This window comes from Coloeus monedula (genome assembly GCF_965178545.1).
Source record: "Coloeus monedula genome assembly, chromosome: 2".
NCBI classification, from domain to species: domain Eukaryota; kingdom Metazoa; phylum Chordata; class Aves; order Passeriformes; family Corvidae; genus Coloeus; species Coloeus monedula.
In genome coordinates, this window is record NC_138782.1 from 23,956,423 (window position 1) to 23,982,905 (window position 26,483).

The window sequence follows — 26,483 nt, forward strand, 5'->3', positions numbered from 1 at the left end:
ATGCCTAATTCAAAGGTTGATGGCTCAGAAAATACCATGTAGCCTAATTTAGGGAATCTAGGAAAAATCCTTCATGGTTTCATGAAGAGAGGGCCCTTTAAGCACCTTGGGGAGGAACCAGAAACCCTGGTCAGGATGTAATGGAAAGCTCAAAGCAGATAAGGCCATGGGAGAAGAGTTAGGTGGGTTCTTTGGCTTGGTGTTCAGTATCACGGGACTTAGGAAGGTTTCTATATCAGTTGCTCTTTGTGGGTGAATGAGGAGGAGGCATTATTTCAAATGAACATGGTCTTGAAAAGATTTTAGAAAAAAAGTGGACAGAACGCAGCAACAAATTATTGGGATTATGGTATTTGTTCATGAGTTCTAAAGGACATCAAGTATGAAAGTGTCAAACTGCTGTGCTGTGTTAAAAAGCCTTTAAATTGGTCTAATTGCTGGACAAATGGAAGAGAAGAAAATGTAGTGCAGATTTCACCCAGGGGATATTGGTAACTAAAGATCAGGAAGTCTGATTTTCCATACTGGGGAGGTGGTCAGAGAGCCAGAAGACACCTGATCGCTCTCCCTGCTCTAGTCATGGGAAACACGAATCACGGAAAGGTTTCTTCAGGAAGTTTGTAGCAACAACAGAAGCATGATGCCATTTATCAGACTGTCTGGCCTGTGTCATACTGCCTCTCTAATTATGTCAGCCCTGCATCCACGATGTAGCAGGTACTTAACTCCTGTGCAATAATGCTGCAGCAGTTGCTCAGGATGTGTGATCTCCTGATGAGGGAAGTATTTTATCCATTAGTCATTAATAATAGCAGTGTTCCCTATCTTAAGACTGTCAGGTGAATCTTGTGGGGTTTTTTGTTTTGCTTCCAGCTCCTAAAGGTAAAGTCATTGAATCTTTGATGTTTTGATTTTAACTCTTGCATGTGATGAGACTAACGGAACATTCATTATCAAGATTCTGAAATGAGGCCTTGATATATCTTTAATCTTCCTTGTTAAACCTTTAATACTGTGTTGAGAAAAAAAAATTGAAGTCAGGAGTCCTTTTCTGCCTTATGGGCACTTGGAGCTGGTGATGAAGCAGGAAAACCCCAGAATTTTATTTCCACAGTGTTTTATCAAAATATATCTGAAGTGATATCAAAATTCAAAAATACTGTTATTTTTCATGGATTTCTAAAAAAAAATATTTCTACCTAGAAATGTCAAAAATAATTGTCTTTACATCCTTGAGCCAAATGATTTCACTTTGCTCTCTTTCACAAAAGAAAATACACTTTCGTGGATCAGTTTGAAACTGTTTATCTCTCGAAAGTGCTTTCATGGACCTTGTTGTCTGAAGCAGATTGTTTCTGTGAACCTGGCGAGGCTGCCTTGCCTGCTTCAGTATTTTCACCTGAGTGACAGCAGTGGGACTCATCTGGCATTGGAACTATTATAAAAGGGCAGACACTTGGAGTGTTCTCTGTGCAGACAAGGATTATACCCCACCTGCCAGGTGTTGCATGTTTTTTGTCTGTGCCTACAATTTGTGAGTCTGCTTCTGTAGGTCAGGCTGTGGGCACTTCCGAGGACAGACACAACTCCAGTGCATCCCACAGGGAGTGACTGGATAGAAGGAGAGGACGGGCAGGCTCTGTCCCCGTGTTCCTGCAGCTGTATCAGATGCACCACATGTGACACAGCTGCCTGCACACTAAAGTGCCCATCATGTCCCATTAAATCTGCACCTGCTCAAGAAGGTTTTCAGCTCAGCCTTCAGATGAGGGATGTCAAAAAGTCTCTGCAGTCCCATGAAAACCCTGCTGTTCTTTTTTAAACTGAGCTATGCACTGCTCTTGCTGTGTTTCCACAATTTGCCATGGGTGGCAAACATCAAGTGTAGGCATAACTGAAACACCCCTAAAATTGTGAAGGAGTCTGCTTATCTAGGAGCCGGGTCTGGAAGGTCATACTGAGCTTTACCTCGTTGGCAGTGGTCAGTGAATTCCCATTCCACACAATTTCCTTGTTCAGCTGCAGGTTTGCGTGGTATCAGGCTATGTCCACCCCAAATGTGTATCTATCAAATAATAATAAAGGGATTGCTTGTTAAAGGAAAGCAATACATGCTGAGCTCTGCAGAAAGGGCAAAATGTTTGAATCATTGCATTAATTCTTAGGCCTAATTTGAAATTATATTAGAGAGAAATATCACTTGAAAATCTGCAAAAAGCTGGCACAATACTCTGAAAATATACTCATGAGGGTCTGAATGAAACTTGGAGAAAGCAAATCATTCAAAAATACGACTGGGAATGCTTTCTTTGCTCCTGTGAGCTATTCTGTGCAAAGACCAGGAAAGAGTTACAATGGCATTTATAAAGGTTAAAGTACTACCCTTCTTTTCCTTTTCTCTTTACCTTTATTTCCTGAAGTTTGTACAATGTATTTTCCTGCTTTTCCAGTTTTAAGTGTAACATTATTTAAATGTGGGTGAGTGCATTTGTGTATGAGTTCATATGTACATGGTAGAGTAGGTAGAGAATACAAAATAGCAATGGATGGAATATGGAATTAAATCTATGGTTCAGATGAAGACCTTGGAATGATTATGGTGACTCTACAAGCCACCTATGAATTTATTCCCTCATAGGTGACATTAATTCCTGTTCTGCAAAGGCTTATTGCTGTGTGTATTCCTCTGTTTATACCTCAAGGAAGTGAAATAATTGTTCACTTATTTTTATTCTGTTAAGATGTCAAAGTTTATCTCAGCAGCTGCTGTTTCACTGTAGCGTTTTCACTTTAAATTAATGCTAATTTCTGATGTCACTGGCATTCTGACAGTGACTGTGTAATTGGGACATGGAGATTAAAAAGAGGTACTTGGAGCCTAACTATGCAGTGTTGTCAGTCCTCCTATTGATCTACCTGTAGCATTGGGATTCCTTCTCTCTACCCAAAGAGTCACAGTGAAAGGAATTTGTGTCTTATGCAAGACTCCACAGTGATTATACAAGAAATGAAGCATTCATTTGAAATATCAGTGGAAAATTTGTATTTTTGTTTCAAATGTCCCTTTTCATTTTTTTTTTTTTTTTAGTTTATTGTAATACTTAGTGAGATTTTGAGGAAATAGCTCACACATTTTTAGTGGTGAGAGGCATGCTACAACTGAACATGATTTAACAATATCCCTTAAGATATTTTCTTCCTTAAGCTGGTGATGGTCTGATCTCAAACCTGAAATCAGCTACAGAATTTTGTTTTACAGACAGTCTTTGCAGGCTGCTGCAGCAATACTTTTGCACTCAGTCAGAAGTCTTGAGTCTTAGTCATGATAAGCACTTCTGGTTTTTACTTCTAATTTTATGTCAATGAAAATATTTAAGTACAGAAGGGAACTAGTGCTTACTGATGCTGTAAGGAGTTTTAATTCTGTGCTGAAGAATAAATCTCAAAGCAACATACTCTTTTTTTTTTTTTTTTTAAGTAAGCATAAGGCAAGATTAAGACAAGCCTGTTCTAAATGGTGGCTGAGCACAGTGTGAGTAAGCTGCATTGGGAACAGCACAGAGGGAAAGGGATGGCCTTTAGCCCCCCCACTGCCCAGCCTCTACCAGGTTCCTGTCTGAGAAAGGAACAGGCACACTGGTGCTGACAATAGCTATGCATCAGGAAAGGCATATTGTGTCCTTTCTCCTACCACTGAAATGAAAGGAGTAAAATGCTAGAAAGTTTATTACACTTAAGCTTCCAGAAGTGAGAATGAGATGTCATTTAAACAGCAACATTTAAGGACTTTGGTTGCATGTGTGATTTGTTTTCCTGGAGTATTAGCACATATTGACACTTTTTAAAAACTTTTATACCTTTGGTTATTTAAACACCTGTGAAATTTGTTATCCAGAACATTTTAGGAACTTCAAAATGTTTCACTTCGTGTGAACTAGTGCAAAGAAGAACTATTATATGCTAATCATTTAATGTAAGTAGCTATAGAGACATAAATACATCCGAAAGTTGAACAGATGTTGATTTTTCTTATTGCAGATCTCTTCAAATCAACTGGGCATCTCCAGGACAGCCAAATGGCATTATCCTGGGGTATGAACTCTTACGTAAAGCGTGGCAGAAGTGTGCTTCATCAAAGACTCCAAGGAGCAGCAAACGTAATAGAATGTGCATCTCATTAGAATGTAAAAAGGATGAAAATATCTGTGGAGAAGTGTGTTACCATCCAGAGTCAGAGGTACTTCTATATTCTTAAGTTATGTATATAATGAAAAATAATAGGAATAGGTGTGTAAACCAAAATTTAGGAATTTTTAGGAATTCCTAAAAAAAATTTAGGAATAGGTGTGTAAACCAAACCTCTCCAGTTATCAGAGGAAAGGAAGTGGAGGGTTCTGCTTCTTTGGATACCTTTCAGAGCCTTGATTTTAAAGTATCTTGAAACTCTTTAAAATCAAATGTGGATGTTAGAGCTCATACAGGGATAGCTGTCTGTGAGTCAGCTGATGACAGGTGATTCTGTTTAAGTCTTTGTTTGTTGACCTCATTTCTTCTGTTAAGAGAAATGAATTGGTAAGCATTTATGAATGTTTTTATTTGGTTTGGTGCAGTTTTGAAGTGAATCTCCAGATTGTTTTCATTTATTACCTGCTGGTTAAGGGTAGAAGTCATTTTAATACAGGTGAATGAAATTCCTTGCACAGGAACCTGTGTTTCAAAAACCCTTCAAGTATGTTGCAGGTCTGGATGGGGATTTTGCTTTCCCAACCACTACGTGGACCACCTCACTTCACAAGCACGTATATGAAGTTTCTTCCCTTCAGAAAGCTTTGCTCCATGTGTCTAGTGCAGATGTTTATCCCAAGAATTCAGGCTATATAGGTGTTCCCAAGTAAATCACACAAGCCACGTGTAATGAAGTTTGAGGAGTGTCACCTCTTGAGTCCACTGACACAATCCCATTGTGACAAATCACATGGTGGATACACCTAGATCTCAGTATGTATTTTTGCATCATTCTTGGGGCAATTGGCACCAACTTGGGAGGAGCTGTTGACTCTTCCGAAGGCAGAGAGGCCCTGCTGAGAGATCTGAGCAAATTGAGATGGACAACCACCAACCTTATGAAGTTTAACAAGGGAAAGTGCTGGATTCTGTGTGTGGGAAAGGGCAACCCCTGTACATACATGGTAGCTCATACGGCTCCTTTTGCATAAAGTCATTGCACTTGACCACTGAAAGGCCACAGGAAATTTCTAGCTGTATGTAGAATTTGAAAAATGCTGGCAAAACTATAAAACAGCTTGCTGTGTGGGGAATCATTCAAATCCTGCATGGCAAATGGTGGTTCTTAACCTGGCTTGCTGGTTTTTTTTCCTCCGTCTTAAATTATTCCTTGGTTTAATGCTTAAAGACCAGATTCTTCTGTAGAAAAAAATCTATTTAGATTCAGCTACAAGTGGTTAGCTGTTACATGACAATGATGAGCAACTCTGAATGGGATCTATCATGATTTGTTAGATGCATTTTTAAATTATGGCTATTTTCAGGTTAATCTTCATATGAGTTCCTGTTTAGGAGTAGGATCAATAGCATAGCAGGAGTCTGTAATGGTTTTTATTGACAAATGAGGTAGAAAACTCTTAGTTTGAAAGTAAGATTTAATGTCATGAAATAGTGTCTCTATTTGTCAAAGACATCATCACATGTTCTGTGACTAAAGCAAACAATATGTATTCACAAGATTCACTGTCAGACAAGACAGTAATTAAGGGAGTGAGTTATTTGAGGGGTTCAAATCAAAATATAAATTATTCCAGCCAACACAGCTTAGCTTTTGAGTTCCCTCAAAAGCAATACTATATTAAATACAAGTATTTCTGGAATCTCACAAGAGAATTATGGGCAGCCCTTTTTTCTAAAGGTAAAATTATTTATTTCAGGTTTCTGGCACGGTAGACTTTTACTACATCTTGGCATGTGCATGAATCAAATTTATATTAAATTAGTTTTAGAAGTTTTCCTTTTCATTTTTATTTTTTCAGTCTTTGTACATTTATGATAACTTTGAGCTTGGAGAGCATTAATTTTTTTTTATATCTCCCTGGCTTTCTAATTTTTTCTGATTAATTTTGCATTACATTGTTCAAATGGTCTCTCTGTGTTCTCTGAGCCTGTGGTTAGGAGTGGGTGCTATTTGTTAAGTAATGGATATATAATAAATGACTGGAAGGTCCACAGGAAACTGAAGCACTCATACATAAAATGACATGGGGGTAATTTTTGTGGGTGAATTGATTAAACTTCTCCCAATGCTTGGTCTGGTTTGCTATATGTATCTTCACTAGCCATCCAAAATGTTTGTAAGAGGCATCTACAGAGCTCTTGGTGCCTTTTGAGCCTTTTAAACTGGAGTACTTGACAGGGACAGCATAAGGCAGTGGCAGTCCTCTCTCATTTTTTTATAGAAATCACTGTCAGGCTTTATGCTGGTGTTTGTGGTCCTTGGATTTGCTAGTCTGCTGGACAGAAGTGAAAAGCAGCACTGACCAGTGTGTACTTGTTCCAAAAGCCTCTTGTCCCAGTGCCAGCTGCACTTCATAGAACTAAAGAATGGAAGGGAGTTGGAAGTTGGGTTGGAAGGGAGTTAAAGACCATCTAGTTCCAACCCCCTTCCATGGGCAGGCACACCTTCCACTGGACCAGGTTGCTCAAAGTCCCATCCAGCCTGGCCCATTCACCATTCATTGTACAGCCAAATGTGAAGAGACACCACTGAGAATCAAATGCTGAGCAACTTAAATAATGTTCAGATCTAGAATGAAGTTTTTGGTTCATTTGATGATAGGCTGGTCAGCAGAAGCAGGCAGTTGTATATAAATAGATCCAATAGACAAATAGGTTGTGGAGTTCTCACTTTTGCTCAGGTCACTTATTGCACCTTGTTTACAAGACAAAAACTGGATCTAATTTCCCTCTTGAAATTTTCTTGAACTCATGAGTATGAAGTGAGAGGAAAACCAGACCTCTTGTACAAAAATTATTTCAAGATATGTCTTTGGTTATTTACTAATCTTTCCTTAAGGATTTATGGATTACATTTGGCATCATCGGCTTGCTATTGTAAGGCACTGCAGAAAAAGAGGGATTTGTTATGATTCAGCTACAGAAGAGATTGCCAAAATATAATCCACTCCAGTAAAAGAAGTACCAGGGTGTATTGTCAGTGTGCAGCAGAGTGCGATGCAGGGACTCTTCCTCCAACACTGGCTGAGCTGGGTGCAGACAAGTGGTGCAGCTCTGTGTGGAAGGCAGTGGAAAAACAGCCCGGCTGCACTGCTGTGTGTGCTGCATTTGGGATCCGGTGCTCTGCAAATGAACCAACTTGCTCTGAGCCTTCTGGGGATTCTCTAAAAGGGCAAGTGACCTTTTCACTAGGAGGGACATGTGTACATGCACATTCATGGGCTCATGCAGGCCTGATATTAAGCCCAGTGAAGACCAAACATTCTTCCCATCCTAAATAATGTTTGCATCAGATCCTTACTTCTTCTTTCTAGTTTTTATCCAGTTTTCTGCTTCAGTGTGAGGATTTGTTGTTATTTTAACTAAAGCTAACGTGTTGTTGAGCCTAGTATCCTTACCCTGGTGTTTAATCAGACTTGGATGGATTTATTTCTTGAGCACAGAAAGAATTTGGAAATATTTTTGTGTGTGTATTTTTGCAGAGGAGCTGAAAATACACTGTGATGTTGAATTTTGTCTGCTGCCAGGAAGATCCCTGTGTCCCGTGTACCTTTTACAGTAACAAACTGTGCTGCTTGGGTATTTTCAAGTTGCCAAAATTGTCAGTCTTTCTGTAGCTGTTTTCAGTAAGATGTGATCCATAACTCTTCCCATATGTGAAGTCTCAAAAGAGACATCCGCTTACAGAGCACATATCATGAGGATTGCAGAGGTACTTCAATTAAGGGAGTGTGCCTGAGCTTCACCCATCAGGTAGCATCATCTCAGTATCAATAGGGAAGGCATTCCTGCATTATCCATGGAGCTACCGAACTGTTTGTCTGTTGTTACTGACACCCTGAGGTGAACTCTGAAAATAATGAGACAGGTACAGTGAAAATGTAATTAAAGGAGTGGCATAAAGGCTAATAATTTCTGCTCTCTTTGCATTGTGAGTATGAACATCAGTGGTTAAAAGGGTCCTGACTGAAGGTGTTAACACAGCTTCAGCACTTTTTATTTTCAGGTGCAACAAGCTGTATCAATCTGCAGTTAATGAACTAATCAAATATAACTGACATTAGTAGGAAGTACAGGCTTACCCCTTTACTCATTGTAATTAATGTGCCATTTATTAAAAACACCAGCAGGACTCTTTTTTAAGGACAGGAGGAGCAAAACGGTCGCTTCACGGCCAGCTTCAAAAGCTGCCAGCAATAAAATGTAACACATCTTGACACTGGTGAAAGGTATCCCATCAATATTTATACAAAATTTACTATTAATGTTAGCAATGTTGTGCAAATTCTTTTCAAGTTCTTTAAGGCTTAGAGAACCTTTAAAAATATCACACTTCTGGTTGTAACACACCTGAAACACAGGAAATTAAACTCATTTTAGGAAGATCATATGTAGTGATTTGTAACAAAGTAACAATAATTTCTGCTCATGGATTTTAGATTAAGTCTGTATCAATTACCAAAAGAGAACAACAGTTTGAGAAAAGAAATTTATAAGTATGCTTAGCTAAAAAGGGTGTCTGTATAGATTCAGAGATAATTTAAGTAAAATAAGAATGAGCCTTGCTAATTTAAAATATTCCCTCTCACATGAGAACATGATGGGTCAATCATTACTCTGGTGTTTGCTCCACAGGCAGAAATTTTTAATGAACTCCTGTAGCTAATAGGAATTCCTGAGAGTGTTTTGTGAATTGCTATTTCACAAAGTGGCTCTGGCAGCAAGCGTTTGACAAGAAGGATAAACATGGCTGCCTAGCACATCTGTTTATTTGAGTAAATCAGTCTTAGCTCAACTGGCATGTGTCCATAAGGCCAGATAATATCCTTCAGCAAAGTCTTCAGCAAGCAGAGGGATCAGGGATGACACACTTGTAATTAAAAGAGAGTTGCATAGATAAGTTTGGAGTATTTTTAAAAATTGTTACAATATTGTGTAAGCCTGCCTGCCAGATTTGATATCTCATTACTCAGTGCTAGTGTCATGGCTGACTGGGCCTTTCTCAGGCATCATAATAAGCCTTTCTTTGTGCCCAGCCCTTCCCAGTCCCTGTGCTCCTGGATCACAGTCCCCCTATGTGCTTGGGTGGGAAGAGAATGACAGGGTTGATTTGTGAGCTCCTTTGTGAGGTTCCTGATATTTTTAAGGGCTTCTGTGACAGCTAAGGATGAAAATCTTGTATCATCTTCATAGAGAGTAAAGATCTTCTGGTTACCAAGTGTATGTTGAGCATTTGACCCTCTTTACAAGGGTGAGATCTCCTACCTGCCTGAAATGTTGGTGGCACCGTATTTGTTCACTCCAAGGCTTCTGCTTCCATGTGCAGGATAGCACCACCCAGTTGGGACTGTCACATTTAGATGTAAGAGGATGAGCTAATAATAACCTTTTGCCACTGTAACTTTCAATCCATCTGATTTTCTTCTTTTTCTATGACGCAAGTTTAGCATTACTTGAATGGGTTTGGGTTTTTTTATGGATTGATAATGCAGAATCCTTGGGCTGAATATCGATGCAAATAGTGTCTCTAGAGGACTGCCAAAAAAGTGTTCTTTAGCAATTTACAGCTGACTGCAGAGGATGTTGTGAAACTACATAATAATGGCACCAACTGTATCACTTGGCAATGCCAGATGAGGGTCTGAGTGTGTTTTAGAACTGACTGGACCCCTCTTTGGAAACTCTCTATAGGTTGTGGAGAAATACTGAGGTTCTTATGTAAGTTTTAACAAGGGAAAGTAGCTGCTGAAACTACTGTAACACATCTGGATGTACAGATTTTGTGGGGAAAATCTGGAGGATTTTGTGTGGGAATTGAGGAGGAAAAGGAGAGACACCAGTAATAATGCAATCTTACAAGCAGTGTTTCAAACTGAATGCTGTAGAGTTAGTACTAAAATGGCTCTCCCAGTGTTGGTGTGGAATACACAGAGCAGCCCTTTCTACGGAGGATTCACGAGAGAAGTGACATTTCTTAAAACCAGAAGCATCTCATGGAAAGCAAAATGACTGCTCGAGCATTTGAGCCTGGATAAAGCCAAAGATGTGCAACTTTCTTTCTCTGAAAGGTGGAAAGACTGCGTTCAGGTGAAATTTGAGTGGTGGCCATCACTAAAAAGAATGAAAAATGAAAAATGGGATGACAAATGAAATACATGAAAAGAAGAGGTGGTATTGGGCCAGACAGATCACAGAGGGAGACACCAGACAATCCTGAGTGGCACAAATTGGGACCAAGAATGCCTGAGGAACATGTATTTGGCCTTTTTTCATTCAGGCAGGTACAGAATTTCCGACTGGTGTCTCAAGCTCAGGTTGCAGTAAAACGGATAAGACAGGGCATTTTTACAAATGTCAAGAACTGTTGCTAAAGGTGATCTATTCTGAGCAAAGTGGCACAAGAGAACTTGGGTTTGTGTTTTTCAGAATGCTTTAAGTGACTTGGAAATACAGAGAGACCAGGTAAACTTTTAGGTTTCTTTGGAGCCAATTGTAAATGAAGAAAAACTCAGTCTGGAGTGCATGCCTGTCATTACAAAATATCCAAAAGCTAGGAACCAGGGAAGAGGTGTAAAGCAGAGTTTTATTTGACATCTTAGCTAATGATCTGGAAGAAAGAACAGTAGGTTAATTAAATTCATAGATCGGATTATATTACCAGTGACAAAGTGGACAGCAAAATAATATAGTAAGGCCTACAGAGATACAAAATTCCTGAACAGAAAGGACAAATTTCAGATACGTTGGTAGTGTAAAACAGGTGCTGAAGGAGAAAGTGTGCTGGAAAAGCTGAAAAGTGTCACAATTCAAAGCATATAAGGTTATAAAACTTAAAAATATAATGAGGAAACAGGAACCTTTGCTGTCCTACCTCATGTTAATTGTGGGTTACCTGTTGTTTATGTATTGTAAATTGCAGCTTCAGAACCTAACCTAATACTCCCAAGGGTGATGGAATAATGGCCATTCAAAAGTGAACAAAACAAAGCATCATCCATCTGAAGTCAAAGAGAGTTTATGACATCAGAAAAACAATATTTTGTGTGGATATATTTTTATTAACATTATAATTATAATACCAAATAGATGCCCTGAGCCTATTAATACACATTTTTAAAAGTTTTTTTTAAGGTAGTAGTTAAAGTACCTAAGTAAACAAAAGATCCTTCAGAGGAACACTTCCTTTCTTTGTTGCCAAGCTAACCTGATTTAGGACATGGTAAAAGTCAGTAGTGGAAGAGGTCCATTTCAAAAGAAAACAAAGGAGGAACTCTGCTCTAATATCTGTGCTCTCCTGCCAACTCCATTTCATGTCTAGCTGCAAGAAGCTGGTATAAGTTGCAATGACTAAAGATTCCAAGTTTACCATTTTTATGGTTATCCTACTGGCTGTGCTGTGTGATTTGCTGGGTATTCAGTTTGCTACTCCATTGACACAGGAGTAAGTGTATAAATAATTATTTGATTGTTCAAGCATATAATTTTCTTGACAGCACCTAGAAAGAAGTCCACAGTTAAAAGGCCTTTTCAAAATCCATTTCCATATAAATTTTATTTTAAAAAAAATTCTTATATAACTACTATTCTCTTGAGATAACCTCGTCTGGAGAACTGTGGTCATAAGTAAGCAATAAGAAAAAAATTCCACTTATTTTTATGTGAAAGAAAACCCAAGAGCTCATATTGGGAAATACTGTTTTTTAGTTGTAAGGGTTTCATCATAAATGAAGAAAAAAAAAATAAACAAGAATTGGGAAGAAAAAAAAAGGGTCAGGTGATGGTAGACTAAATCCACATATTGCAATCTACTCCACATTGAGAGACTCAAACAGCCTGCAATCATGAAGATGATTCGTATTAATGGACTATTTTATTAAGGTGCAGTATGGTTGAAGGCCACAGAATAGCAGCATTCTGTCAGATACACAGTAGTTTATTGAAGTCTGATAATGCTGGAGGGCACAGAATTTTAGCCAAGTTACATTTTATTTGACTGCAGTCATATTAGTGTCTGCACTAGGATACATGTTTTCATATACATTGTTTTGCCAGACAACACATTATGTTCTGTTTTACAGATATTGCCTTACTGATTTTCTCTTTTTTTTTTTTTCACTACTTCTAGGTATGTTGTAATGGGATTCTGCACGACAATAAACCTGGCTTCCAGTGCTGTGAAGACAAGTACATTCCATTTATTCTTAATTCACCAGGGGTTTGCTGTGGTGGGCAGATACATGCTGTGCAACCGAAACATCAGTGCTGTGGTGGTTATTACACCAGAGTTTTAGTAGGTAAGACACAGCTCCTTTCCACTGCTTGAATGAAACAAAACAGCAAAGTTGATATATTTGTTAAACCAAGGAGAATGAAAACAATAAATGTGAGGTTTATCAAGATTTCTAGATGCCTTTGAGAGTTGTGTTCAGTGAAAATTGCACTCACTTTGCCTTCTAAACACAGTACACTCTGTTTATACAAGAAAGGCTTAATTGATGAAACCTGATGATTGGGTCATTTCCCAGAGAACTAATTTATGCCAAACTGTACTTAATTGCAGTAAGTGCTGCATAATGGGGAGGGCAGTTCTGCTTAATAGGAACACCGTCAGGCAATTTAGTGGTGAAGTTTAGTTCCCTGCTTGACTTGACCCCACATGATTTTCCATAGCCATTTCTGTTGTGGAACAATTGTTAGCATTTGGTGTTGATATTCTGGATTTTGTCGCTTCTACTTGTTTCTACATTGTCTACCCTTTGTTTCTACTAATGTTACACATCAAAGTATACCTCCCACGTGCATTAACTTTGATGGTAATTTATCCTTTTCTTATTCTCGGGGTGGTTTGGGAAGTTTGCCAAAACGGTGCTTCTGTGTTACTGTCCAGAGTTCGGTTTTCCAGTTTGTTGGTGCGTCGTTGTTGACGAGGAAAGGGAGAAAAAGGGGGAGGAGAGATCCCTTTTGTGGGGGCAGTGTTCAGAGCATATAACTCTTTGTAGACAATTGTCAGGTCAGGAGCTAAAGTGCTTCCATTACTCACAAGCTGGCACACATTCCGTAGGCTCAGAAATGCTTGACATTTTGCCAACACGTTCAGCACATCCCAAGTTCTGATCTTTTGAAAAGTAATTCATCTATCCCAGTATTAGAATGCCTTCCATGATGTCATCAGAAAAATGCTATCACATGGAAGAACCCTAGAAGAGTATTTTGCTGACCTCATTAATCTCAATGTACTGAAATGGAGAGATTATACTGTGACCTCTGTCCCCATCCAGTGGTCTGTGTTAACTAGCTTAATGTTGTTTACATCAAGAAAGAAAAGCACAGTGGAACAAAATGTCTTATGTCTGAATGTAGTTCTTGCTCAGACAGCAGTCCACAAGCATGAAACAGTGAATATTTGAATATGATTTTAAACGAATTTTTTCTAAGTATACTTGCTGTATTATTTTTCTATACTCTAAAGGGCAGCAACATGAACACTGTTGGTCACTTTTTTCTTTTTTATTTTTATAAATATGCTAATAACCTCAAGCTAAGTGTTAATGTGGGTCATTCTTTGATAAGGATAACAATTAACTGGTAAGACTGCATAGTAGTTTTCAGAGGCAGAACATTTTCAAGCCTAGCTTGGAATGGATCCCATTTTGAGAGGTTAATGAGAAGGTTACTGATCCTTTGTGTCCTATGTCTAATAGTTCTTTTAAAAAAATAGTTTTAGTTCCAATAGATGTAAGCTACATTCTGTGTTTTAATACTTTCTCTGTGTAGCAAATAAATTAGCTTCTGAGGAATGCAGGAAAATATGATGAAGTACCTAGATGGATTATATATATTATACTCTAAAAATTTGTTCTCATCTTTTTTTTTGTTTATTATTGACATTATTTGATAAAGTTATTTATACAGGAAACTCTCTAAGCATACATATTTCCCAGATGTTGTTTGGCCAGCTCGATAGCTCAGGATGTGCTGAAGCACACTGGGCTTGGAGGCATGAAGATTACAAATTAGGAAGGCAGAATCTCAGTTTCTGAAACAGTAGTGCACAAAGAAGTGCAAACATCCCTCCCAGAACTAAGATGGGAGGCAGAACAAACAATGCTGCTACCACCCAGGCACCACTTTGGCAAGGAATGTGGGGAGAAAGAAAAACACTGTTCTCCCTCATCTGTTACAGTCTCAGCACATTTTTATTTCTGACAAAAGCTGCACTGAGTTTAGAGCTCTCTGTTTCTAATTCCCAACCTTCCATAAGAAAAGAACTTGAGATACTGCTTGAAATGAGAAAGATGAGTTTTAAAAATCAAAACACATTTCTTTGATTAACATTCAGGAATCAGAATGCTTCAATCGACTCTACTACCCACCTTCAATAGCAAAATAAAATCACTCCCTCCTTCCAAATGACATTTGAGCCACAGAAAACATTGGAACACAGAAAAATAATATAAAAATATTAGAACATTCAATCAGATCAAGTGCAGACACTAGTTAATGAAAACTATTACCATTTATCAAAAATTTTGTATCCTTTATAGCAGTATGTACTTTGTTCATAGCCCATAGCTTATTCCAGTCCACCCCACCCCACCATTACAGTGTCAGTCTCATTGGCAGTCTTATCCTAAGGTCTTTTCCTGCAAAAGCTGAGATTTTGCTTAAGTAGCAGCCAAGTTCATCAATTGTGATGGTGGTATTTAATTTTTAAAGTGAGTTTAATCCTTAAATTCTCTGTGAGATGAAGCCATGAGCGACACTCAAACATGAAAAATGCTTTAAGCATTGTGAATTAATTCATCAAAACAAGTTTGGGATGATTTTGAAGGAGACAAGAAAATTTTTTGTCAAGATAAGTAGGCTGATGGTTCTGTTAAACACAGCAAGAATGTGTTCTCTTTACTGTGTAGCTGCGACTGCAAAACGTAGAATTGTCATATGTACAGACATTATTTTCATTGCTCTTCTCAGCTTTGTCTCTGTCATGCTTGTGTTTTGATATCTTACGGGGTCTTGGGCCTGAATTAATGAATTCACATTTCTTTAATCATTATGACAAATGAATATAATACTTTTATAGCATTCTAAAGTACCAAGTAGTTCCGTGCTTTCACATGGTAAGTTCTGTACATGAAGCTGTGTGAACCCAGACTTGTTGCTATCTGATGAAAGCCTCTCAGGAATTTCAAGAGCTATAAATGGATAAAATCTATAACTGAATTCTTATATTGACAGGAGAAGTATGCTGCCCTAATGAAGAGGAAAACAGAGTTTCAGTTGGAATTGGGGACTCCTGCTGCCAGGGAATGCCTTACTCCACATCAGGCAATCAAATCTGCTGTGGTGGATCCCTGCATGACAGTTTCAATCAGCAGTGCTGTGGTGGAAGGGTCGTAAGCATGGACTCAGTCTGTTGTGGTGATGAAAAGAAAGGGACTGCATACAGACCTCTCACAGGTAAGTGAGAAGTCCTCAAGAAAAAAAGGTCTTAATCTTTCTAAATCTCTTATGACACCAGCTGTTCAGAAGTGACACACTCAGGTTTAAAGTGTGTGTGTCAATTTGTTCAAATGTTGTTGCACTTTAGTCACCTATTTTGCTGTACTACAAAATGCTGAGCACTCAGTACCCTTCTTTGCCTTTGTGCAAAAGCTGCAGGGGCTGGAGAAACCAGACAATCCAAAAGGAATGAATGATCTTTCCTTATGCAAGTCAGGAAAAAGTCCCCTCTCAATGAAGTTAGCTTGACCACCTTATCCCACCCTGCATCCCAGTGCAGGGATTTTCCATTTGCTCTGGAAATGTGGGGTTAGTCACCTGGAAACTGAAGATTGCAATGCTATCTGCTTGGTGGTCTATGTCCCTCCCTTGTGTTCATCCCTTTCATGGGGGTAAACCTTCTATAGGCTAAGGAAAACTAATCCCAAGCACTACTCCCTGGCTCATCTGGTGTATCCCATTAATTTCTTGCAAACAACAGGAAATTACTCCGTCATTCAGAGGTACAATCTGAACCTTACTTCATCGTAAAACACTCAGTGACTATATGATGGCAGAGATTGGAGGTATTATTACAAAACCTATTCAGATATTTTCATGTGTCTTTTCTTTCCACGGTTATTATAGACCAATTATACCCCATCAGCCTTAGGCTTTCTCAGCCTGACAGAAAGACTTCAGAAACTATTGTGGTCTCAAAGGGGAGCCAGGTTACAAAACACAGAAATAGTGAAGGTTTACTACCAGCTATGCTTGGCATACAGATGGTGTGTGCCAGTTTGAGCCTCTAGTTGTACAACTAAGAATCTTAATATATAACTAATAATCAAGATCTGAAGGCTGAACTCTTCCTTTCCCCAAGAAATAAACTCTGTCTTCAGCTCATTTTTTGTATTCCCTGGATTCTTCAGTGGCTGTGGTATTAGGAGCATCCTCGTTGGGTGCTGGCTGTCAGTACAAGTTAATCAGATGAGCACTGACATGGTTTCTGTGGTTTCCATGCTATCCTTCCCTTCCGGTGGTGACTCATGGTGTGTATGCTGTGAGCAGCACTGCTTGCATGATTTTAGCTCCCTCTCCCTGTGATCCCTAATTGTGCTTGATCTACAGCATCCATGCTCACAATACCAGCTTTGAGCAAGGCCCTCTTGCACAGCCGCGCATTGTGCGGCTGCCACAAGACAGGGCTGGCTCATAAAACATCTCTTTATGTACTTTATTACTTAAACTCTTTTATTTGCCTGCAGGAGCCCTTTAACAAAATCACATTGAATTGACTTTCTCACACCAAATCAAATCTCCCTGGTCCCAGTTCAGTTGTCTTTGTCAATATGTATTTTATAAATGGAGTGAATTAACAGATGCTGTTGGAACAGAACTGCTGGGGTAGCGTTTATGTTTTTACTGCTCTCTCTGGGCAGATGAGTTGTGTAGGAGTGTAATACAGGTATCTTGGGATGAAAGTTATGTTCTTCATTTCAGTATATATGTATTCTTAACAGTTTTTTTCCCCTTAAATATATATATTTAAAAAACCTTTATATCCCTCTTTTAAAAATATGTTTAGCCTGTAGCGTTCAATCATTTACACTATTTTTTCTCAAGAATGGGTTGGGATGACATTTTTTTGGCTATTAAAAAAGAAAACAGTGGCTTTTTTCATCGCTCAGGGGTTTTCTGTGAAGACTTTATGCTGTGAGCTAGCACACAGCTGATCACAAATACAGGTCTGAAAGATGAATTAGCACCACAGTTGAAAAGAGATCGTATTCTTTTGCATTAAGTATAGCATAGGTTGTGGTTTCTTATCATATCATATAGATCATGCTCAATTGGTTTTTGCTTAATTTCTCGGAGTAATTCAGCCTTGCTAAATACATCATGAAAATGCACAAGCCAGGCACAAAAAATCTACCTGCTCCCTATCCTAATTATTATAATGATTCTAATGGAAAAAATACTCTTACATAAAAACATAATTTACTTATCATTGGCAAATGGATAAGTAGAATTTTGCAAGAATATGGTAATTGGAAAGCTGATCTCATTGTCTGAAAGGAGAAGAGGTAACAGGGTGGCTTTATGCAAAAGCTGAATTGCTTCTGAAGCACTGTTTTGCACTTGGCAATGAATGCCATAGCTAAAAATCTAGTGACAATTTAAAGCTTTTGTTTAAGAGCTTTAAGTCCTTCCAAAAAAAGACATACAAGAAGAACTTGATCACTAAAAGTGCAAGCCTTGTACGCAGTCTCATTTTGTTGCATGACCACTTCAAAATCTGTCTTTTTGCTCAGTCTAGACCCAGGTTTGCTCTGAATGTGGGTTTAAGGGCTTGAATCATAGAACTTTTTCATTTACCATTGCATACCTTTTCCAGAGAGTCTGACCTGCAAAAAGAGATGTTTTGTCCATCCCAAATTAGTTTTTTCCCTTTATTTATTAATTTCTCTTTTCTTAGGTTTCCTTTTTCGCCCCTTGTTTGGCCTTATTTAGTGGGGTGACCATAGAGACACCTACCGGCAAAGGCTGGCAGTGGTGTACTTGCACATCCTGAGCCCCACTGCTGCAGTGTGATTATCCAAAGTTCTCTATTTCTGGCTATAAAGGATAATGTCAGCTGAAACCACTCTTGGATTTTCTCTCTCTGTAGTTTTTATTTTTTTTTTTGCTTTTAATGCCTCTATACTGACATCTCAGACTCATGAAAGATGATGCTTTGTACTGTTGTGGTTCCTGATCTGTAATAGTTGCAATACCCACATGTGAGCCAAGGATTTTTGGAGTAGTTTGCAATGTACACTGGCTCTGTATTTTGTTGATCCTCTATTCTGGCTCCAAAGGCTAAGCCTTTTAATACTCATTTTTCTCTTTTGAAAGCATTGGTTTTGCAGATTTACTAAATTAGTAATTCATCACTCAGCTAGGTTTATAAATTTTTTCAGTTGCTGGGGATGAACATGAAATAATTGTTGACAGAAATCAGTGTTAGCAGGAAGTATCTTTTCCAGCCCATGGATTTTCTTTTTGCTGTAATGCATTGCATGCCTATGAAACATAAATATATAAAATATGACACACACATTCCAACTGAGTTACAAACAAATAGCATACATTTTGATATTTTGCTGAATTCAGCAAGGGTTTATAGGAATTTCTGGATCCTTAAGCAATTGAATAAAGCGATTTTTAGAAAGCAAATCAATCCATCAATATTACATGGTCCTATTTTGTTTTTCTTGGAGCATATTTAAAACTGTACATTTGAGGTGTCAAGGATCAGGAGTCAAGTGCTACATGTGATAAATTAAGGAAAGGTCAGAGGCTATGCAATGCAGTTTCAGAAGATTGTCTACCTCTGCCTTTGCAGCTCATTCATGCTGAAGTGATGCACTCTGGGAATTACTACCAAACTCTGCTCTGCAACATCTGCTCTCCCTAAGTGAGTTAGTGCACGTCAGACATCTTTATGTCAGAATATTGCAGTGATGGATGCAGTCTTCAGAAAATGCTGCATAAAAATCTGGTGTGCCGTTCTGGCCATTAAGTGAAATTACTATTTAAATTAATGGCGCTGTCACAGTTTATCTGTGCAAAGAATGAACGCTGATTAGGGTATTAAGTAATTAGCAATTTATCACACTGGAACAAGGTTGATAATAATTAAAGAAGTAATGGTTTACCAAAGAAACTAGAAAGGGAGTCACTTCTTGTTATGTGAGTGAAATCTTGGCTGAAAAATTTAATTCAGTTAAACAAAGATGAGGTTCACAGCGAAAGAATACAGCTTTGTTTGTTTCAATAGAAAAGCAGTTCATTATCAAAATTTTCGTTTGTCTGTCAGAAGTCCCTTAGGGCTGTCTGAGTTGCTTATTAGTATTGAATTGAGTCATTTTCTGCATTAATTCTCTGTTTAAAATTGGTAGAATCCTAGGACAATTTGGAAAAAGGGTGTGAACAAGAGGAAATATTTTACCTCTTGAAGAGCTGGTGATCACAGTTGGATTGCTGTGAACAGAACCAGCCCTGAAAAAAGGTAAAGTATGCAAGTAACATCACCATTTTTAGTCATTCCAGTGATTGGAATGAAATGTTCTGAATGCTTTAGCAGGATCATACCTTCAAAGATTAATTTTCATTATGTATGACTTCTAAGAGAGATTTGCTGCAACAAATGGCAGTGAAAAAAGTGGCCACTCTTGCACGTGTTTTAAATGCCAACATATGACAGAAATTACGTCAAAACACAAACTACTTTGTAGATGTAACAGTATATCACAGCCCTGTTTTTTGTGTGATACCTTTCCAGTTCAATTAGGAATAACATTCATTTCATTGCCAATTATAGAGGAGTTTGTAGTGTGTGGTTCTGCGTTAAAACTTACCCTTTTCTTTAGGTAGTGTTGGGTTCAACACTGGTATTTCGTGTGAATATGTGGAAAATTGCTGTGGTTATGATGAGCTTTTAATTTAAAAATGAAATTATTAAAACCAGAAAAAAGACAGTGGAATTAATTTTGGCAGCTTATCAATTCCACTATAGAAATGCAAATTATATCTAGATACCAACTTCTTGAAGAGTAATTCTTTGTATTAGATGACAGAAGCGTCGCTGTGGGTATTTTGCAAGTGACCATTCAGTTCTAGGTACCTAATATGAACCCCTACTTTAAAGTATAAAATATGTGATAAATTCTGGAATGCTAAGATGCACTGTTGAAAGACTGCCCATGTGAGGGGGCTATGAAGGAGACCTGAATGGAAAGTACATGGAGAGCTTTCTCAGTTTTTATGTTCTACAAGAAATTTTCATCAACAGTCCATCTCCAGCCTGCTGCACCTCGTGCATTGGTGTGGTATTTCACAGCAAGTTCTTAAAAACGTTCAGGAGTGGTGAATGAATTGTAGGGGACCCTGTTTGTTCCTCTAATTCTTGATTGTTTCCAGTAGGTCTGGGAGTTAGGATACTTACTTCAGTCACCTCACGTTTGCATTTAATCTCACTTCAGCTAAATCTGCATAATTCCAATTGCTCGTGGGTTTATGCCAAGATATATTGCATTGTGAGCTTTCTCCTTCCTTACCTATTTATTTATTGACTTTCATTTCATATTCAGATGTACTTTTGTTTGTTTGTTCGTTTCAGGGATGTTCTGTTGTGGGCAAGAGTACGTGAATAAGTCAGATACCATATGCTGCTCAGGTTCCAGTGGTGAGTCCCTAGCACATGTTAGAAAGAATGACCAAGTGCCAGTGAAATGCTGTGAGACTGAACTTATTCCAAGGAATGAAGAATGCTGTAATGGAGTTGGATATAATCCTTTGAAATATGTTTGCTCTGACAAGATTTCAGCTGGAATGATGATGAAGGTAATTGATAGAAAATCTCTCGGTAGCTCTGATTTGATGATGGAAAGAGAAATACACTGTTCATAACTATTTTTCTAAAATAGGAATATAAAAACTCTTGTGTGCATTATTCATTTTCACATTACATCCATATTAATACCGAATGAGTTTGCCATGATTGATGTTATTGCAATGAATTCTAAAGGAATTAATAATGATTAGCTGCCTCTGTGAAGTGTTGCCCAGCACTTCAGATTAGTACAGTGGCTAAAAGCTGGCATACTAACAAGACTGACATGTATAGCCAGTTTCCATTCTGTGACCACTGTTTCTGATGATGTTCATTAAGTGGAAATTAAAATTGGACTGGCCAGTTCTGAAGTATAAAAATGCTATAACATTTCAATTTGGGCAGGCAGTAGGACATGATTCCCCAACCCCCCCCCCCCCCCCAAAAAAAAAAAAAAAAAAAAAAAAAAAGCAACTGACAATTTCATGATGGACTTAATCCTGATCCTACAGAAAACCAGTGGCCATTTTGGCAGAAATTTCAGCAGCACTAGGATAGGTCCTTTCATACCTAATGAATTACATAGTTTATTCTTACTCTGTTTTAATGTCAGAGTAAACTAAACGCCAGGATGGCTAATTTGGTCTTTTCCAAGAGTGACCTGTGACTGTAGGCATCAGCATGAGACAATTCCAAGTTGAATTCAACAGAAATCTTCAAGAATTAGCATCTTGGTGGTATACATGAGCTGTAAAAATGTTGTCGATTGTTATTACAATTTTTGTTTAAGAAAATGAACATTTCAAAGGATGGAAACCTAGTACATGTATATATATATTCTTTTTATAAAATTGTACTTATTAATGATAAGAGAGAGAGAGAGAGAGAAAATGGGTGAGGGAGAAAAAAGAGTTGCTTATTGTGAATTCTACAATATGGAAATCAGAGAGATATCATGGAATTTACCAGTAAAGTAAAGCAGACCCCATCCTGCCATATGCAGGTGTTCCTATATCTTTGTCATTCATCTGATAAGTTAATACAGAAATATTTCTTACATCTTCTCCTTTTCATGTCAAGGTTTTCATGTAATTTCATTTTCAGACTGAATAATTTTCTCCTAGAGAAAATCCAGGCATTGTGATGAGTCAGCTACAGCTCCTCAATGCATTGTATTAGTAGTTTATGCAAGGCAAAAAAATGGCTGAGAAGAGGTTAATGAATTCTGGTAGATAACACACCAGATCCCTGCCTTAGGTATAAAGTATAAACAAAGGAAGTGCTTTGTATTTCACTTACCCACAGTAGAAAAGAGATAGCGATGCTGGCTCTCTGATACGTATAGATTTACTAACAGTGAAAGGGCTGATAGTCTGACAGGTTCTGGAGCTACTTTACATGGGAATCCAATCCATCTACATCCTGCATCCTATATGGATATCTAGCACAATGTAATTTTCAGGAAAGTGCCAAATTTGGGAAATTAAATTAGCTGAAGTTCCTAATCAGCTAAGAAGCTAATTTCAATAGGTGAATTAAGGAAGTGTTAGATATAATCTGTTTGGTTTTCCATCTGAATTTTATGACCTAATGGGCAGAAATATCTGTTGCAAATATGGCAGTACATTTCTTTCTGCCGCAACCTATATTTTATGAGAATTATTGCTCTCTAGCTTATGGTTTGGCAAAAATATTATTTCATGAATTTTAATGGAAAGTTGTGGGTGTTCAGTGTATATTTCAGTGAATTGTTCTTTATGGGTTAAATCTTACATCTTTATGTTTGCAGAGGTCCTCTTATTGCAGCAAAGCTTCTGTTTAGGAGTGATGTGGCAGAAGACATGATTTATAGCCCATGAATAAAGTTCTCAGCCTTAAAAGCTGCCAAGGACTTGCACAGAGCCCTCTTGTGTACTTGGCAAGCTGTGTGAGGGGCTGGGAATTTGCTACTGATTTGCCACAGGGTATTGGCCTTTGCAGGAACAGAATGTTCAAATCCTTGGATAAAATCCTGTTCTCATTGATTCTAGACTCTTCTGTTTTCAACAGATCCAGTCATTTGTGCTTCCAGTACTTAAATTTTGTGATGCTCTCATCTAAGGACCCTAAAAAAAGGAAAACCTGTTTCTTTTAGAAAGGATTATGAAGCATTAATTATCAAAGACAATAGACAGGCCAAAGGCTGAAAGGGTCTTCCCTATGCTAGAAATATCAATGTCCTCAAGATGGTATCCTGGTTTTGTGTTGTATAAAGATAGAGAAATACTAATGGAAGCATTTATATAGAAAGGACGATGCGGGAAATATGTTTAAATTTGCCCGTGTATTCCTTAGGTAAAAGAAGAATGCAAGGCTAATGTCCTCTGTCCTTTATCTATGGAGGAAACAGCACAGTGTGGGAAGTGTGACTTTGATCCTAGGGAGAATATCTGTGCGTGGATAAAAGGTTCACAGAGTGCTCCAGAAATGGAGGTAGAAGCAGGTGTGTGTCCAGCAGAAGAGGAGACCGTCTACACAGGAGGTTCAACGCAGTATTCATTTACAGGTAAGGAAAAGTGGCAGACCAGGCTGGTCATTTGCTAGTACAGTTAATTTGCTCTGGGGAAAAAGATGGCCTGAATGCTATCAGATATCCTAATTAAATGTGAGGCAATGTAAAGAAGGGCATGGATCTTCTAGAGTGAGTCCAGAGGAGGCTGCAAAGATGCTCAGAGGGCTGGAGCACCTCTCCTATATAGACAGGCTGAGAGAGCTGGGGTTGTTCAGCCTGGAGAAGAGAAGGCTCCAGGGGGACCTTGTAGCACCTTCCAGCACCTAAGGGGGCCTGCAAGAGAGTTGGAGAGGGACTTTTTACAAGGGCAGGTAGTGATAGGACATGGGGGAGTGACTTTGAACTAAAAGAGGGCAGGTTTAGATGAGATATTAGGAAGAAATTCTTTATGATGAGGATGGTGAGGCACTGGCACAGGTTGTTCAAAGAGGTTGTGGGTGCCCCATCTCTGGAAGTGTCCAAGACCAAGTTGGATGAGGTTTTGAGCAACCTGCTCTAGTGGAAGATGTCTCTGCCCATGGCAGAGGGGGTGGAACTGGATGGTCTTTAAAGTTGCTTCCAACCTAGGCCATTCTATGATTGTATGAACTGTAGTGAAGTAGAATTCTTTTAAGAAGTAATCTGTGAATCAGGACAGAGACTTCGGGAAAATGGAAGGAGCAAAATTTAGTGAGTACGTAATGTCTAAACCTGCTTTCAGAAGAGTTGATAAAAGTACTGCTGTATCTGAAAATGACCATGACTAAAGAAATGACATCCATTTATATCTGTCTTTAAACACAGAAAAAAAACGGTGTTTTTTTTTTTTAAATAAGACTGAGATCATTCATATGTAACTTTCTTTTTCTAGATGTGAACCTTGAACCTTTTGTCACATATGAGTACAGGGTGGCTGCTTGGAATAGCTATGGAAGAGGTTTCAGTGAAATTAGCAGAGCTGTCACTAAGCAAGATGTGCCACAGGGTGTAAGTCCACCAAAATGGGCCAAAGTAGATAATCGGGAAGACATGATACTTCTGAACTGGGAGGAACCACTTCAACCAAATGGTACTGATATATTTTTTTTAAAGTGTTTGTTCTATCATTCCACTGACAGTGTTCCAAAATCACAAAATGTATCTTAATTAGTCCCTGTCACTGAGGTATTCATATTCCTAAGCTCTGCAGGAAGATTTTGCTCTAGGTTGCTATAATTTTCATTGCAAATAAAAGGAGAGTCTTCTTCACAGAAGACTATTTAGTATGTCTTTACAAAGTGCCAAAAAGCCTCTTTTGAGAACAGTTGTAATAATAAGTGTGTAAATACAATCAGAAAATTACAATCATCCTAAAAAGTATTTCGGGATTCAGGGTTAGGGGTGGTGGTGCTTATGTTTATTTCAGTAAATCTTGCCTATTATTTTCAAACTGTGAGAAAACTTGGGAGAGCTCTCTATAAAAACTGGGATCTACTCAGATGCTGATGCAGATCCTGAGGAAAGTAGTTTGTAATTGACATTGAGCATTTAATCAGAATGACTATCTGCTACTGTGGTCATGTAGATATTTCATTGGATGTTTTCTGTATGCAGAGTTGGGTATTATCCCATCACACAGGATCCCTCAGCTAACAAAAGGGAAAACTTTCTTTCTGCAATAGGTCTTATTATTCACTACATCATCCTCCGAAATGGAATCGAGCTTTTTAGAGGAACGGAAATGAGCTTCACAGACACCAGTGGTGTCCAGCCATACCAAGAGTATTCCTACCAGCTGCGAGCCTGCACTGTGGCTGGTTGCACAGACAGCAGCAAGGTTGGTGAAGTGGGCTTCATGGAAACTGGTGCCAGGGTTTTATCAGCCAGTGTGGCAGCATAGGAATGCTTTTGGAAAGGTGTAATTTGAAGACATGCTGATTATTGAGTAAGTGAAAAAAATATCAATAATGTGATTTGGATTCAGCTACTGACAGGTGAATATTTGGAACCCAAGGCTGATACAAGCAAATGGAGGAAGAAAGAAGCATCTCAGTCTTGGCAAAGCTGAAATTGCACTGTAGGAACTGATGTTTGTTAAAGAGAAAGCTGTACATGGCAGAATAGAGTAAGGAATATTAAAATGCGCTTTCTCTAAACCTGGAAATTAAATTTTTGCTTCTCACTAGGAGTTCTACAGTCTTTTCTTCTCTTGCTATTTCTTAGATCATCTGCTTTAGTTATAGTCTATCAATTTGTTCAACAAACTTCTGACTCTTCCACTCCAGTGGAAAAGCCTCCTTTCTCTATATTACTCTTTGCTGGCTTTCCATGTGTGCGCCTGCATCAGGCTTTACTGTCCCTTTGTGTACAACCTGCCTCAGCTTTAGTTTTAAGCAAACAGGATCTCTTACCTCCCTTTCTCAGAGTTTCATTTCCTTTTGTATCACTTTGAATCATGGATGCCTTTTACCAACATTACTATTTAACCAGCTCTAGGTTTTATTCTGCAAAGTACCTGCCATATTCATCATTTGCAAAAACTATTTCTTAAGTGAGGTCTTTTTCATTATATTATTCTTTCCTCTATGAAAATGAATTTCTAGGACTACAAGGGTAAGGTCTGTGGGGCAGAGGTGGGGAGTAATGACTATGTTTTGTAATTATAATATCTGTGGGATGGAATTTTTTTTATTTGCAGGTGTTTAAATGTTTTTCTTATTCATGCAAATCTCAGCCAGAAGTCTAAAATAAAAACCACTGCTGCAGAGGGATGAAGATAGGTGGATCATTCTCTGCCTGCACACAGAGCTGTGGTCTGGGAGCTATGTAGGCACAGTTGCTGCAACCGCTGACCTCATAATAAATCCTGCT

The 26,483-nt window shown here is 38.4% G+C and overlaps 1 protein-coding gene across 1 annotated transcript in view; it reads left to right on the forward strand.

Annotated features, from left to right (window-relative positions):
• Window positions 1-26,483, forward strand: part of USH2A (usherin) — a gene marked incomplete at its 5' end in the record, with an annotated part of 385,998 nt that overhangs the window by 270,052 nt on the left and 89,463 nt on the right. The window contains 7 exons of the mRNA XM_082300920.1: window positions 4,039-4,237; window positions 12,371-12,539; window positions 15,484-15,705; window positions 20,891-21,114; window positions 23,438-23,648; window positions 24,505-24,702; window positions 25,295-25,453. Of these exons, the coding sequence (XP_082157046.1) occupies window positions 4,039-4,237; window positions 12,371-12,539; window positions 15,484-15,705; window positions 20,891-21,114; window positions 23,438-23,648; window positions 24,505-24,702; window positions 25,295-25,453 (1,382 nt within the window). The remainder of the gene's footprint in view (window positions 1-4,038; window positions 4,238-12,370; window positions 12,540-15,483; window positions 15,706-20,890; window positions 21,115-23,437; window positions 23,649-24,504; window positions 24,703-25,294; window positions 25,454-26,483) is intronic.